Consider the following 15,629-nt stretch of genomic DNA (forward strand, 5'->3'; position numbering starts at 1 on the left):
TATAATAAAAATATGGCAAGTTTTTTTTTTTAAGTATTATTATAAAGAAATAAAATATCTGATTATTTTTTCTTTTTTTTTTTTTAATTTTTGATTTGTTTATTGAATAATATATTTAATTTTAAAATGGGTTTCATTAAAAAAAATATTATTACTATATACTTTATTATTATTATTTATTTACTATTATAATTTATTTTATTTTTGATTTATTTTTTAAAGCTATAATACAAAAGGAAACATATTAAACCACCAATTAATAAACCTATAATAACAACATTTCTTTGTTTATATCTTTTAATTTTTGATGTAACACCATCAATTGTTTGAAATAAATCTATGAGTATAAGTATAAATAATAATAATAATGAGATTAGTATAACTGGTTGTGATAATAATTTTTGGTATGAATATGATACAAACTTGGCATTGAGGTAATTTTTGAAGAGGCACCTCTTAAAATTCTTCTTTGATTTTCTAATGCTTCGTGGGCTTGTCTTGCTTGACCTAAAATTGAATCTGTTAAATATGAACTGTTTTGGAGTGACGAATGTTCTCTTAGGAGATTAGTCATTGGGATTTCGGTATCTTTATTTTTATTATAAGTTGAGCCTTCTAATAATTCGGACCTTTCTAATGTAGTTATTATATTTTTTTTTAATTTTCTATATTCTATTAAATAATCATCCAATTTCTCTTTATGTTCTTTATTGCTACTAAAATTTGGATCATCAACTAATAGTTCGTTACATCTTTGAAGCTAAATTATATATTAAATATTGATATTGTTATAATTGTTTTTGTAAGTAGATCTGAATATATGATGTATTATATCAGAGATTTAAAAATAATATTACATTTTTAAAAGCGCTGTCAAGTTCTGAAGTTAAATCTGATAAGTCAATTTTGCTATATTCAATATCGACGTTTTCATCGTCCCTTTGTACCTTGTCATTTAATGTTGATAATTGATTTAATTTACCATCTATATAACTTTCTAATTTTCTTCTCTCTTTTTTTAAATTATCTAGATTTGTCGACAATGAATTTAATGAGCCATTTAATAGGGGTTGTTGCTGTACTTGTTGCTGTTGGTCCCATCTAGATGTCATTTTTTATTTTAAATTTTATAAACAATACAATATATTTATTAAATACAATGTTTTTTTTAATTATTTATATATTTTTTTAATTTATGTAAATAAATATGTTTTGTTGTTTATTTATCCTAATTTTATAATTATAAATATGAAAATGATATTATTTATGTATTATAAATATTATTTAATAAAACAATAAAATAAAAGATATGAAAATTTAAAAAAAAATAAAAAAAAAAAATTAAATTAAAAAAAATAAAAAAAAATTAAAAAAATAATTTTTTTTTTTTAATTTTATTTATTTGGTGTATGATTTTTCAAAAAAATATATAAATATATCCATAAAACAAATATGAATTATGATTGGGATCTTTAAGATTTTATCAAAAATAAAAAAAAATAAAAAAAAGAAATAATTTGATTTTATGTTATTATTTTATATGATATTATGATATTTTATTTATTTTTTAAAATACTTTGATGTGTTATTTTACCACCCTGTCATCACCATTGGTACCCATTGAAGTTAATAATGACATTGTTTTAATAAAACTAAGCACAATGTTTCGAGGTAGATCGTTCCGGAGCAATAAGCAGATGTTTTAATTATTTTAGGAGAGTATTCTAATTGAAGGAGTGAAATCTCTAATAAATCAAATAGTTTATATGATGGATTTATTATATTGGGGATATTGTAAATGTTTTTTATCTCCTATGCTATTGCTATTACTTAAATTGATGATGTAATTTGAGAGTATAAATTCCAAAGTCTGTTGAATCCATTATATGATATACCGTGTTTATAGTTTTTCCTTAGCAATTGATTTGAAATATAAATTATATTATACTTCTATCATGACTGTATAACATAATTTATATTTTAAACTGTGGTTGGTTTCCAATACTTTAAATGAATAAATATTTATTGTTTATGTTGCTGATAAAAATAATAATTATAAAGTAATGGTCCTTATTCATTACACATCCCCTTCCTAAGCGGAACCTAAAAGCATAGTTTTCTTTTTTTTTTTTTTTAATTATGAAAAATAAACGATAAAACAATGAAAAAAATAATTTAAAAAATTTCTATTTTTTTTATTATAATTGTTTTAAATTTATATTAAAATTAGTTTAATTTGTTTATAAAAATATTTATTTGTCTAATTGTGCCTGGATCTTTATAACCAGTTTATCGAAGGTGAGTTTTTTTCATAATCCTTATTTCTCCCATAGTTGATATAAATCTATAAATTGTTGCGCTGTGATTATTTTGATGATGAGTGAAAATTAAAGTTTAATGGACTTCTTGAAGTGACGAGGTATGATATTACCTAATTTGATGAATAGCTATGAAAACTTCTGTGTTCTTTACCTTCTCTTCATAAAACTATTTTATTTCTATCATAATTACTTGGCCAGAGAAAATTAATGATATTTATAAAATAGTTCATGAGATTGATTGGCACAATAAATCAACTACGGTATACTGTTTTGTTATAATATTGGGTGGTTAATTAATATATTTAAAGAAAAAATAAAATAAAAAGATTATTAATATATAATTTAATATTAAATAAAATTTTAAATAAAGATATCATACTTAAGTTATGATTTCTTGACGAATTCTGATCTTTCTTATAAGTAACTTATCAAATCGAAGATCTCTACTCAATTCCCTTATTCTTTTAACCTCTTTTTTTGTTTTCGGTTCTTAATCTGGTTTTGTTAGCTTGACCGATTATTATTTAAATTGTTTGGACTCCTACAATTCAATGTATTAAACATTTGAAGTACCACATGAATCATAATAGATATAACACCACTTGAAACTGCATTTGCTTCACCACCTAAATCACTATTTGAAATACTATTTGAACTACCACTTGAACCAACCACATTTGATTTACTTTTTATATAGCTACTTGAGCCAACCACATTTGATTACTATAAATATAACTTAAAAATTTAAATTTCTTGACCACCGTTTGAATTCCCACGCGAACTACCCCTTGAACGACCATTTGACCACCCCTTGAACGATTACTTTCACTGCCTTTTCACTGATTACTTGAAACATTATTGGGACCACCATTTGAACCACTACTTAAATTTCTTGAACCACTTGAACTCTCTTGAAACATTGCTTAGACCACCATTTGAATCACTGAGCGAACTACCACTTGTAATACCATTATTTAGCAAACCCTTCTGTCTATAAATTATTGATTAGCTGTACAGCTAATACCGAAATATATAGACCAGTGTCAATATTATGACAATAGTGAAATCTATTGTATTAAAAAAATGAATTAATAAATTATAAAAAAATATTATAAAAGATAAAAAAAAAAAAGATAATAATTATTTACCTTTAAAAATAAAATATAACCTGGCTGAATTTTCTATAATTTTAATAATTTACGTCTTGAACCATCATTGGACGTACTGAGCCATAGTGTTCTTCGGCATGATGAGATAAGATAATTGCTCTATCATTTTCAATTGAATTTGGAACAATTTCAATGAAAAAGCTGCTATCAGACTCGACTGATGAAATAATTGTTATTTTAGATTTATATACTTCAGCAGCAGCAATTAATGTTAAGTGGTCACCCCAAGTTCCGCTTCTTGCCATTCGGATGCAATACTTATACCAATTTTTAGTATGTGCAAATTGGGATATTCTTGCACCATTTTTAAGGGTGAGGTTCTTATTTTTAATGAGCCATGTGGCAATGGCTCTTCTAATTTCCAAACTATGTTCCAAGTCTCCAAAAATTTGGTCAGATAAGGCGTACATCTGACAGTTGCCATCTCCTGGAATTACTCTACTATTCTCTAATTGGTAGAGCTCTAAACGTTGATTTAAACGTCTTATGGCTTCCTCAGGTGGTGATGGCTGTGGATTTTTGATAGCAGTTGAAATAGTTGGGGCTGTAGCGGCTGTAAATGTTGGTTGTTGTTGTGATTTTGGCTGTGATTCTTGTTGTTGTTGTTGTTGTTGTTCTTCTTCTTCTTCTATTTCGTAATCACGAATACTTTGAAGAAGTTTTTTGTAATCAGGGGTGGATGCAGTGTTTTTTGATTTTGGTTGTGATTGTGATTGTGTTTGAGATTGTGATTGTGATAGTGGTTGTGGTTGTTGGGGTGGGGGCGATTGTGATAGTTGGTCTTGGATTATGTTGTGGTTGTTATTGTTGGTTGTTGGTTGTGGTTGTGATAGTGATTGAGGATTTTGTTGTGGTGGGTTATTTTTTTTATGGAAATCCTCATAAAATTCGTCGTCGAGGAACAAGTCTTCCTCATACTCGGTTCCATCTGGGTAGTAGTGTTTGGTGGTGTTATTTTTGATTTTTTTTAAAAACCAATAAAAAATGAAGAAAACTAAAAAACTAATTTCAAAATAAAACATTTTTTTACTATTTACAAATATAATAAAAATAATTTATTAATAAATAATATTTTTTTTTTTTTTTTTATATAATATACAAACAATTATTTACAAAAAAAATAAATAACAAATAACAAATAATATAATAAACTAATTTATTTACAAAATATATTAATTTTTTTTTTTTTTTTTTTTTAATATAAAAACTAAAAATAAAATTTTATTTACAAAAAAACAAATCTTATAAAAAGTGAAGTTGAATGGGGGGGGTAAAAAAAAAAAAAAATATAATAAAATAATATTATGCTATGGGTAAAGTTGATTGGTGTAAAAAAAAAAGCAATATAAAATGTAAAATAGTGTGTGTGGTTATAAAAGCTATAATTTTTAATTAAAAAAAAAAAAAAAAAATTTATAAAACACATTTTTTTTTAATTAAAATTTAAAAAAATTTAAAAAATTTAAAAAATTTAATAAATAAAAAAATAATTTTCTAAAAAAAAAAAAAAACAATTGGAAAAAATCATATAAATTGCGAACTTAACTTTTATACAGATTACCTTATAATCAACTATATAAAGTAAAGTTTTCATCTTTATATAAAATTTCATTATTAATTTTTTTTTTTTTTTTTTTTTTTTTTCTTTTCTTTTCTTTTCTTTTCTTTTCTTTTCTTTTCTTTTCTTTTCTTTTCTTTTCTTTTCCTTTATTTCAATCAATAACTTTTTAAATTCTTTTTTTTTATTTATTTCAACTATAGTTTTTATAATAATAATAATTTAGCAAAATAATTACATAATTAATAATAGTTATATAATATTTATTTAAATAAATGTGGATAATTCAGAAATAATAAGAATACAGATTTCAATCACCAAATGAAGATGAGCAAAGAGATATGATTAGAAGGTTAGTTGAAATAGAACAACAATTCCAATCTAACAACACCACTTATAACAGCTCCAACTACAACACAAAAAGAACTCTATATAGACAAAAAGATGGAGTGTTGCAAATGTAAAGTTATAGTTGAAGAAGGACTAGATTCTGATTTTGAATGTGTTTTAGATTGGCAAAAACACTTATAGGTTAAAAAGCTGGTATTTTATCAAATCCATTAAGAAGAGGAATAAGGTTATAGATTAGAAATTTACAATCATTAACAAACTTTAATTCAAAAATTTATGAAATGGGGAATTAGACCACATTAATCAAAATAATTTTTTCAATAATATTAAAAATAAAAAAACGACAATTTAAATATAAAAAAATAATTTTATTTTTACTTTCATTTTTTTTTATACCTCTTTGATTTTCTTGATTTTTTTGTGATACTATTCCTTTACTATATTTTATTTTAATAACAATACTTTTTATTTTAAAATTAGTTTATTAAAGTAGTTAAATGAATGAAAATAAAAATACAAATTAAAATTAAAAAAAATGAAAATTATATTATTTATCTATTTAATAAATGATGTTTTTTTTATAATTATTATTTTTAATAATCTTAAAATTAATATTTTATATTCCCCAAATATATTGAATTAAAAAGATTAAATTCATTTTTATCGTAAACTAATCACCTGCCCCTGCTGGTAGTACTGCCCCTGCAACTGCTGGTACTGCTACTGCCCCGCTGGTACTGCTGCCCCCTGCTGGTAGTACTGCCCCTGCAACTGCTGTCACCCCTGCTGGTAGTACTGCCCCTACAACTGCTGCTGCCCCTGCTGGTACTGCTACCCCTGCAACTGCTGCTACCCCTGCTGCCCCGCTGGTACTGCTGCTACCCCTGCTACCCCTGCTACTACTACTGGTCCTGATGCTACTGATATTGCTCCTGCTGCTTGTACTACTGCTGCTTCTGCTACTCCTGCTGCCTTGCCCCTGCTACTGTCACTATCCAATGAAAACAAACATAATTTTTTTCTTTTTTTTTTTTATTTTCTTAAAAAATAAATAATAAAATAATAAAAGTTTCAATTTTTTAATCTTATTTGTTGTACACTAGAAATAATTTAATTAATATTTATAAAATAAATGGAATATTGATTCTTTTGTAAATCGAATAATTATGAAAATTAATAAATTTTTTTTTTTTTTTTTTAAAAATTATTTTTAAAATGAAATATTTTGTATAAGGTTTTGGATATCATTTAAAAGAAAATTAAATAAAAAATCGAAATAAAATAAAAAAAAGATCAATAATCAGTATAAAAAAAAGATATAAACTAAATTATTACTTTATAATTATTTTTTTTATTTTTTTCTTTATATTATAAAAAAAATAAAAATTTTCAAAACAGTTCTTTCTTTTTAAAAAATTTTTTTTTTTATTTATTTGAATTTTTTTTTTTTAATTTTTAAATTTCATTACTGAAACAAATTATTACAATCATAATAAAATAAAATGTTTTCTTTAATAGATTTAATTTTCTATTTTTTTGCAGTCCTAGTTATTTTATATTGTAAACTTTCAACCAATAATAATGACCAACAAACCCAACAAACCCAACAAACCCAACAACAACAACCACAACAAACCCAACCACAACAACCACAACACACCCCAACAACCCATTATAGTTTAGTTGAGGATATAGATGAAATAATCAAACAACAACAACAATAACATCAACATCAACAACATCAATTTCATTATCAACATCAATATCAATATCAACATCAGCATCAGCATCAGCATCAAAATCAGCATCAACATCAACATCATCAACTACAACTACAATATACACCACACCCACCCCTCACAACCACAAATTATTCCACCAACCTTTTCTAATTTTGATGAGGAATCAGATCAAAACTATACCCAACATCGTCATAATCAACACCAATATCATCAGGATCAGCATCAGCATCAACATAATCATAAAAAAAGGGCAAATCTTATGGACACAAAACAAGAAATTGAAAGAAGAGTAAAACAAAAGGTCCATGAGGCTTGGAATGAGTTTGATGAAATAGCAAAAAGAAGAAATCAAACAGATAATAATGGCCCAACTCTTTTATTAACAAATTACAGCCAAAATGAACAAATAATAAAGCTTAAAAGAGAAAAAGATGAAAAGAGACAAAAACAAAAGGAAAGAAAAAGACAAAAAGAAATCGAAAAGAGAAAAAAAGAAAAAGAAAGGAAAAGACAAAAAGAAATGGAAAAAGAAAATAGAAAAAAGAGAAAAGAAAGGGATAAAGACATAGATGGAAGAGATAAAAAAGAAAATTAAATTTTCACAAAATGAAAATAAATAATTAATGAAAAGCCAAAATACAAAGATAGAGTCAATTCATATTTGGTTTAATAATGATTTATTTATTTCGAGTATTTATTCATACATTAGGGGTTCCATATGTTCCATTATATCGCGGCTCAGTATTTTCTTTATAATTGTGTTTTTCAAGTAATTCATTTAACACTGAGGTTTCTTTCAGGTCACTCATCAAACATTTGGGGTTCAATATCTTCTTTTTAATCTGCATTCATCAAAAATTTGGGGTTCAGTATTTTCTTTTTAATAGGGGTTACCAAGTCATTCATCAAACATTGGGGGTTCGATATATTCTTTCTAAATGGAGTTTCAATTCAAACTCTGTGGTTTTTTCAAATCGTTCATCATACATTGTGGGTTTCGAGTCATTCAATAAACATTGGGGTTGTTTTTCAATTATTTCATCATACATTGTGGGTTTATTAAGTTATTCAAAAGCTGTTGTTTTTAATTCGTCAATCATTGTGGGTTTTTAATTCATCAAACATCGTGGGTTTTTTTAATTCTTTAAACGCTGTGGTTTTTTCAAATCGTTCATCATTCATTGGGTTTAGTTTATTCTTTTTAAATTGGGTTTTTTATGTCATTTATCAAGCATTCGGTTTTTTCAAGTCACCCATTATTTATTGGGGTTTACATAATTCTTATTAATTGTGGTTTTCAGGTCATTCATCAAATATTTGTACTTTAAAGGTATTTATAAAGTTTATATTTTTATAATTGTTATTATTATTTTTGAATATAAAAGAAACTAATATTTAATTTTAAAACTTAAAAAGATTAGAATACTTTCTATTTAATAATAATGAAAATAAAAATGATAATAATATAAATAATAATCATATTCAAATAACGATTATAATATTAAAACAAATAACAAAAATAATGGATATAGATTATATTATAAATAATAATGCAAAATTCGATCAAGACAAGGATAAAGATAATAGAGTAAATAATATTAATATGGAATAATAATCATCAAAATAATCATGTCATATAAAAATAAGAAAAGTAATCCATCCAACTCTATTCATTCATCAATTCTTTATGCCTTCCAAATCTAAATCCAAGTTAATCAATTTGAAAAAAACGAAATTTCAATTCTAAAATCTATTTACTCAGAATTAATTGCATTCTTTCCTATAAAGTTTATTTTCAACAATGGGTTTATTCATCCGTTTTATTATGTACAAATTAATGTCATTTGGTCACAGATCCGGGTTCACCTTTATCATCAATTTTATCATTTATTATTATTATATAGAATTAAAAATTCTCCATCCCTAGTTATTTTCTATTCATTATCAAAATAAAGATCTTTAGTTTAAAAGCTTATTTAAATTTTAAATAAAATAAATTTTTATTGTTTTTTATTATTTTAAACCATATAGTAATTTTTTCCATCTTGTTTGAAATCTTTTCTAAAAGTAATTATTATTATTATAAAAGTGGGTGCATTAAAAAAATAATGATATTTAATAAAAAAAAAAAAATTTAAAATTAATTTTTTTATTTTTTTTTTTATTTTTTTATTTTCTAAAAATAATACTGCACACAATTGTTTTATATAATGTTATACTAATTAAAAATAAAATATACAATCACTAAACTACTACACATAGACATAATCACCATTAAATAAAGCATACATACAGTGAAGCAGTTTTAAAAGATAAAGAATGTAAAATATTTAGCTTTTCAATGAACATATATATTCCCAAACATTAGCAAAGACACACCATCAAACCAATTGATTTATGAACAGTCTTCAAGAAAGAATAAATATTGTAAAGTATGCAATTACGATATCAAATATTTTGGTATTGAAGATTTTAAAACCCGATAAAAGAATGTTTGTACAACTAAAAAACACTTTTAAGATCAGCAAATTCTAAAGGATCAAATATTTAGAATCGATTGGTGTCAAATTAAATATAATATATTATCATCAGAATCAAATCAAAACAACAATCACAACAGGTAATATTGGTTCAATAAAAGTCAATTTCACACAAAATACAATCACATGGAGTGGTAACATATATCCATATTATACCACAGAAAAAGAATGTTCATCTAAATACTATGAACATGGAATATGCGATAAAACAACAGGTACATGCAAATGTAATTCAGAATACACAGGTTTCGATTGTTCATCACCAATTAATAACAATAATAATAATAATCAAGCAGAAACAGAAACAGAAACAGAAACAGAAACAGAAACAGAAACAGAAACCAATAACTATGGAACAGTTATAATTAAAAATCAATTTATAGGATATTCAATATCGATTCAATTATAGAATTAGACTTTAACAATCAACAAATAACAATTTATCAAACAACTAGATATTTACAAATAAGCAAGAATCAGTCACCACATTCAATCAAATAGGAATTAAAGAAGACAATACCAATGCAATAATAAAATTAATAATAGAAAAGGTAATCGATAAAGATAAAGGTTTCACATTTGCAGGTTAATTTAAATAAAATAAATAAAAAAAAAAATTAAAAAAAAAAAAATTTGGTAATAGCTTAAGTGGCAGTTCATGTGGTTTCAATCCATGTTTTAATCCATGCAGTGGTGTTAACACTAACATTATCAATATTGATATCGATATTGGTCATCGTCGTAGAAGATGCTGTTAAATTAACCCTAAAAATAAATTATTTATATATATTACCTTAAACTGATTCTAATATATTTTGTCATTGAAAAAAAATATCACTTTTAAAAAAATTTTTATTTAATTTTAATTTATATCTAATTTTAATTTATTATCAATATTATTTTATTATTTTAGTTTACTGAATTTATTAGTTCTGTTCTCTAGAATATGGTTTGGTAAGTGAAGTTGGTAGAACTGCAGAGATATTTTAAAATTGAAGGTAAATGTTGTGGAGGTGTTGTTATTTTTATTAAATGGTGATGGTGGTGATTTTAAATTATTTGATGATTTTCAATTTTAATTGAGTATTTTCATTTCTAACTGTTTCCAAATGAACCTTTTGAGTCAGAAATCTCTAATTATCTAAGTTGTTCAACCTGTATCATCATTTCAGTTGGAAGTTCGTCATCGAGATTTCTTGGATCTACTGCTATTTCTTTGACTTTCTATTAACTGTTTGGTTTCTAAATCTTTTTCCATTGCTAAATTCTCTTTTGCAATTCTATAACTATCATATTCATGTTCAGTCTCTTTGATTCTATCGCCATTGATTTCTTCTGAAGGATTGGGAACTATTAGCACCTGCATTTGAAATACCAACATTTGATTTCGATGAATTTGATGCTACCCTTTTAATGGATTTATTTTTTCTGCCTTCTCTTCGAATTCATCAGCTTGCTTTGAAACCAATGCCATCCCCTCTATCAGCACGAGAACTCAGTGAAACTTCTGATATGCCAACTGAAGTATCATGACCAATGTTGAAAAATTGTATTATTTGATCATCTACTTTGTATTTCTTGGTATGTTCATAAGACAGAGACGTTAATATTATTTTTATAGTTTGAAGAAGATTAGGAATTTGAAGTTTGGGAGATGGTGAAAATGAATCACTAGCTGATGATGATATGCTATCTGATGAGCCTTTTGAAGAGTCCTCTGATGCGTCTGAAGAGTCTTTCCAGTCTGAAGAGCTACCTGCTATTATACCTGTTGATCCACTTGTTGATGAGTCACCTGTACCATCTGTGCCACCTTCACCACCCGCAGTAGCAGCACTACCTGCAGCAGCAGCATCCGCAGCAGTGATGGTCCTGAAAATGTGAGGCGTTTTATTAATTATATGATAAAATGTCGAATTTGGTGATGTTTGGGTGTGACTGTTATTTCTTAATGAGGACTGCCTTTGGTTTGGTACTATTGATTTTTAACAATTAATTTTTATAAAATGTTATAATATTAGCTTTCTTAAAGGCTTCTAATAACTGAGGACTGATTATTGATTTACTGAGTTAATACTATTATTTTTTTTATATAGATGGCTAATATTGGGGTATTTAAATTTTGTGATCCATTATTATATTTTTTTAATTCGATATTTAAATATATACTTGATTATTTTTTTGAATTATTTGATTGATTGCTAAAATATTCTAATATTACGAGCACAAGTAACTAGATCTTATTGTAAAAGGGACTGTTTCACTATTTGAACAATATTTACGAAAGCTGAAGTTTACCCTTTTCCATATCTAAACTATTTGTGTTCTATCACTGTTGCTTGGGCCAAGGCAAATGTATTGAGATTCATATATACAGTTGATTAGATTGAATATCTTCATTAGTGTTTAGTATTTAGTTGGATCTAAGTTTAATCTTTTATTTTGCCAATGTTTTTTTCATACATGATAACTGTGCACCAACGTCTATAAGAGCTGAACGTTCATCCATTAACACTTTTTGAATTTGTACGTGAACTTGAAATTGATTTGAACTTTGCTTTATCTGATTTACTCGAGATTGAAAGACTTTGAGTTTCTGCGACTTTGTGACTTTTTATGATAGTTATTGATATTGGTTTTGAGATTATAATATAGAAGCAATAGTTCGTGGTTGGATTAATTAGGCCAAATCTTTATATAGTTGATTAATATCCTTTCACTCATGATATCGACGATAGCAGATCCTGTAAGGGTATTGAATGGTTTTAATTTGGTAAATCTGTCTTTTGAAAATTAATAAAGTTAATTTAATTTATGTTAGTAATTCTGTTTCTATTTCCTTAACGATGCCATTTTCTATATGTATATGGGTTCGTTGTTGTTGTTGTTGTTGTTGTTGTTGTTGTTGTTGTTGTTGTTGTTTTAAAATAATGTATTAATTTACTTACCTGTTATCGAAAGGTTTTAATTTTAATATAACCTCAACTTCACCTGTGGCAAATACACCTTCGCTTTTTTGTGTTTGAATATATCCAATTTTTTACTAAAGATTGATAGATATTGTAAATATTGATCATTAACTTCGCCATGTGTTAATAAACTATAAACAAATAAGAATTAGTATATTTTTAACTTTAAATATAAAGGTGTTACGATTTACATACGTTATTAAATCATCTGATATTGAAACCTCGTCAATTATGTAATTTTTCAACTACATTTTTTCTGTTTGTGCATTCATTTCTTTGTCACATTTTTCTAGTGATTCTCATACCTGTTTTGAATATTGAATTAAATCTATGTTATTTTTGTTGAAATCTTGAACTACTTGTTCTTTTTCTGAATATTCCAATAATTTCTTTTCAAAGTCATCGATATAGTCCATTACATTAATTGTAGTCAAATCTAAATCGAATTTAAATTCCATATTCTTGTTATTGTCATCATCTTCTTCTTGAGCCTCGCCAACATCACTATCGTCACGACCAACACCAACCTGCTTTCATTGTTAAATTCATTTAATGATTCGTTTAATTCGACTGCCTCATCTTCCTCATGGACCCTGAATCCTTTTTCAACCTCGTCATATGATGTTAAATTATTACTTTGTTGTCGAATTAACTGAGGAGTATGATGCAGCAACAAAACTATTGACCTATTACTATTCTTTAATGAAGATGATGGTGAAGTTGTTATAATAGTTGGAATGTTTGTTAATGATGCTGTTGATGATGTTAAATTATTTCTATTTGAATTTAAACCACTGTGTACTATTGCATGAACTATTTAATGTATTATTATTTGAACCATTGGCATTATTATTTGAATTATTATTGGATGTGCTATAGTTTACATTATTAAAATTATTTATGTGTTTTTTTGTTTGTTGTGATCGAAAAAAATAAAAATAAAAAAAAAATTAAAGAAAAAAATTAAAGAAAAAAATTTTAAAAAAAATTATTAGATTTTTTAAAAATAAATTATTTTAAAAATTTAAAATGGCTATGATAACGTGTTGATATTTACTAAAAATTGGGGTAGTATACTTTTGAAAGAATCACAAACAACACCCAAAGACAGCTTATAATGAAAATGAAATAAGAAAACAATTAAATCAGGTATTATTCCCCTACTGTGATAACGATAATTGGTAAAAACTGAAGATAATCATAATTTTTCAATCACTTAATAAACACTAAGGTAATAGGTCACTCAGTCGTAGAAAATATATTAAAAGTAATAATATCGAAAGTGAAATCTATATCCAATAAGAGACTAAGATTGAACCTAGAAACATCACCAGCAAGTCTTAAATAATATGATAATAAAACAACAAAGAACTACCATCAAAAAATTAAATAAATAAAATAGTTCTATGTTAATAGCATTAAAAATATACAAATAAATTACTTTTTTATGAATATTTTATTTTTCTTTATTATAGTCAAATAAAATTTTGTTATTATTTATTATTATAAAAATTATTTTTTAAAATTTTGATTATTGTTTTTAAGTGTACTCGGCTTTTTCGGTTTTATAAACTGGATGAGGTTTTAAAAATCAATACTATTTGTATTTTAGTTTAATACTTTTGAATTTTCTTAAATTTCACTTTTATCCTGAATTTCATCTTATATTGCATCTTCACTTTATTATTTTAAAAAATAAAAAATGCCTTGGTGGCTTAGTTGTTAAAACTGTTTTTATAAAAGATAATTGAATCTATATTGTTAAAATAAAAAAGTTTTAATATAATGATAAATGTATTTGAAAAAAAAATAAAAAAATAATACCTTATTAGAAAAGTGATGTTGATTTTTTCAATTCAGTGGAGACAACTTATAGTATATTGATATTTGTGTAAAATACCAATATGTGAATTTTGAAATATTACAAAATTGAAATATATAATCAATTAATGGAAATTGACAAATATTATTGTATGTTTCATTTGATCTATATTACTACATTTCTTCAAAACTGATGTCTTTTTTGCAACTTGCTTCATGTTATTTGATCATAAATTCTTAACAAGTATGGAAAATCTTCATTTATTTTTTGGTGATATTACCTTTTTTTCTTGCTACTTCTAAACACCATAAAATTTTGTTACAATATAAGCCATTACGGGCAGGCAATGGTGCTTTGGAAATTAATTCTGATACCTGGATTGCTAATGGTTCGATATTTTTCCATTCATTTCTATATCGAAGCTTTGAGTCATTTGATGCTTTATTAACCATCTCTAGGTATGAGACAAATGAAGATCTGCTAATTTCTGGCTTGTTATTTTCTCTTTTTGATTTATGAAAGCCTTCAAAAACTATTGTTTCATTTTTGATTTGAGAGAATTTACCCAAGATAATAAAGGAATCTTTAACTTCTTCCCAACATTATTTTTCTGGTAAGGAAACTGGGTCTACAATTAATTTGAGGCTATCAGAGATGAATTTACGGTTTTCTACGGTAGCATCTGAACTTCCCCATTCTTTGATAATCATTTTAGTTAATAAAGAGCTGGCTTTATCCTTAACACTATTTAAATATTTTACACTACCATGGCACTTGAGAGTAAGATTGGTAGTTAATAGCTGAAGCATATTGGTTGTGGCTTAAATCTGATAATAAATCTTTATTTGAGACATGGTCATCAAGGAGATCTAAGGCAGCGAGCTTCAATTTGTAATGACCCGATACTTGCAAAGCTCTGTTTACTTTCAACATTTTTGAGTTTGCTGCAAGTAAATATATTTCATTTGGATCAGCTTTAAATTCGATATCCATTTCATTTATTTTATATATTTTTTTTGGTTTTATATTATTGTTTTTTTGGGTTTATTTATCCAAAAAAAAGATTTATTTAAAAAATTTGTTTTTTTCTTTTTTTTTCTTTTTTTCTTTTTTTTTTTTTTTTTTTTTTGATTAATGATGTTTTAGTATCCTTATAC

At 25.2% G+C, this 15,629-nt stretch overlaps 7 protein-coding genes across 7 annotated transcripts; 3 read left to right on the forward strand and 4 right to left on the reverse strand.

The window, feature by feature from the left end:
* Window positions 1–209: 209 nt before the first annotated feature.
* Window positions 210–1,112, reverse strand: DICPUDRAFT_159234 (uncharacterized protein; the record flags this gene model as incomplete). Its single annotated transcript, XM_003294218.1, has 3 exons — window positions 210–337; window positions 424–760; window positions 858–1,112. The coding sequence occupies 3 exons, from the start codon at window positions 1,110–1,112 to the stop codon at window positions 210–212; spliced, it is 720 nt and encodes a 239-aa protein (XP_003294266.1).
* Window positions 1,113–3,543: 2,431 nt separating this feature from the next.
* On the reverse strand, window positions 3,544–3,975 carry DICPUDRAFT_11068 (uncharacterized protein; the record flags this gene model as incomplete). Its single annotated transcript, XM_003294219.1, has 1 exon — window positions 3,544–3,975. A coding segment is annotated over one exon (432 nt), but the record flags the coding sequence as incomplete, so codon positions are not given.
* Window positions 3,976–6,901: 2,926 nt separating this feature from the next.
* On the forward strand, window positions 6,902–7,123 carry DICPUDRAFT_159238 (uncharacterized protein; the record flags this gene model as incomplete). The annotated part of the gene is made up of 1 exon (XM_003294215.1): window positions 6,902–7,123. The coding sequence occupies one exon, from the start codon at window positions 6,902–6,904 to the stop codon at window positions 7,121–7,123; it is 222 nt and encodes a 73-aa protein (XP_003294263.1).
* A 277-nt stretch (window positions 7,124–7,400) lies between these two features.
* Window positions 7,401–7,736, forward strand: DICPUDRAFT_159239 (uncharacterized protein; the record flags this gene model as incomplete). The annotated part of the gene is made up of 1 exon (XM_003294216.1): window positions 7,401–7,736. The coding sequence occupies one exon, from the start codon at window positions 7,401–7,403 to the stop codon at window positions 7,734–7,736; it is 336 nt and encodes a 111-aa protein (XP_003294264.1).
* A 927-nt stretch (window positions 7,737–8,663) lies between these two features.
* DICPUDRAFT_84751 (uncharacterized protein) lies at window positions 8,664–10,090 on the forward strand (the record flags this gene model as incomplete). Its single annotated transcript, XM_003294217.1, has 2 exons — window positions 8,664–8,729; window positions 9,734–10,090. 2 exons carry the CDS (start codon window positions 8,664–8,666, stop codon window positions 10,088–10,090), a joined length of 423 nt encoding a protein of 140 aa, XP_003294265.1.
* A 1,039-nt stretch (window positions 10,091–11,129) lies between these two features.
* DICPUDRAFT_159242 (uncharacterized protein) lies at window positions 11,130–14,924 on the reverse strand (the record flags this gene model as incomplete). The annotated part of the gene is made up of 5 exons (XM_003294220.1): window positions 11,130–11,656; window positions 12,145–12,283; window positions 12,956–13,180; window positions 13,243–13,463; window positions 14,753–14,924. 5 exons carry the CDS (start codon window positions 14,922–14,924, stop codon window positions 11,130–11,132), a joined length of 1,284 nt encoding a protein of 427 aa, XP_003294268.1.
* Window positions 14,925–15,074: 150 nt separating this feature from the next.
* Window positions 15,075–15,465, reverse strand: DICPUDRAFT_159243 (uncharacterized protein; the record flags this gene model as incomplete). The annotated part of the gene is made up of 2 exons (XM_003294221.1): window positions 15,075–15,216; window positions 15,239–15,465. The coding sequence occupies 2 exons, from the start codon at window positions 15,463–15,465 to the stop codon at window positions 15,075–15,077; spliced, it is 369 nt and encodes a 122-aa protein (XP_003294269.1).
* Window positions 15,466–15,629: the final 164 nt, after the last annotated feature.

The sequence above is a fragment of the Dictyostelium purpureum genome (genome assembly GCF_000190715.1).
Source record: "Dictyostelium purpureum unplaced genomic scaffold DICPUscaffold_529, whole genome shotgun sequence".
Taxonomy (NCBI): domain Eukaryota; phylum Evosea; class Eumycetozoa; order Dictyosteliales; family Dictyosteliaceae; genus Dictyostelium; species Dictyostelium purpureum.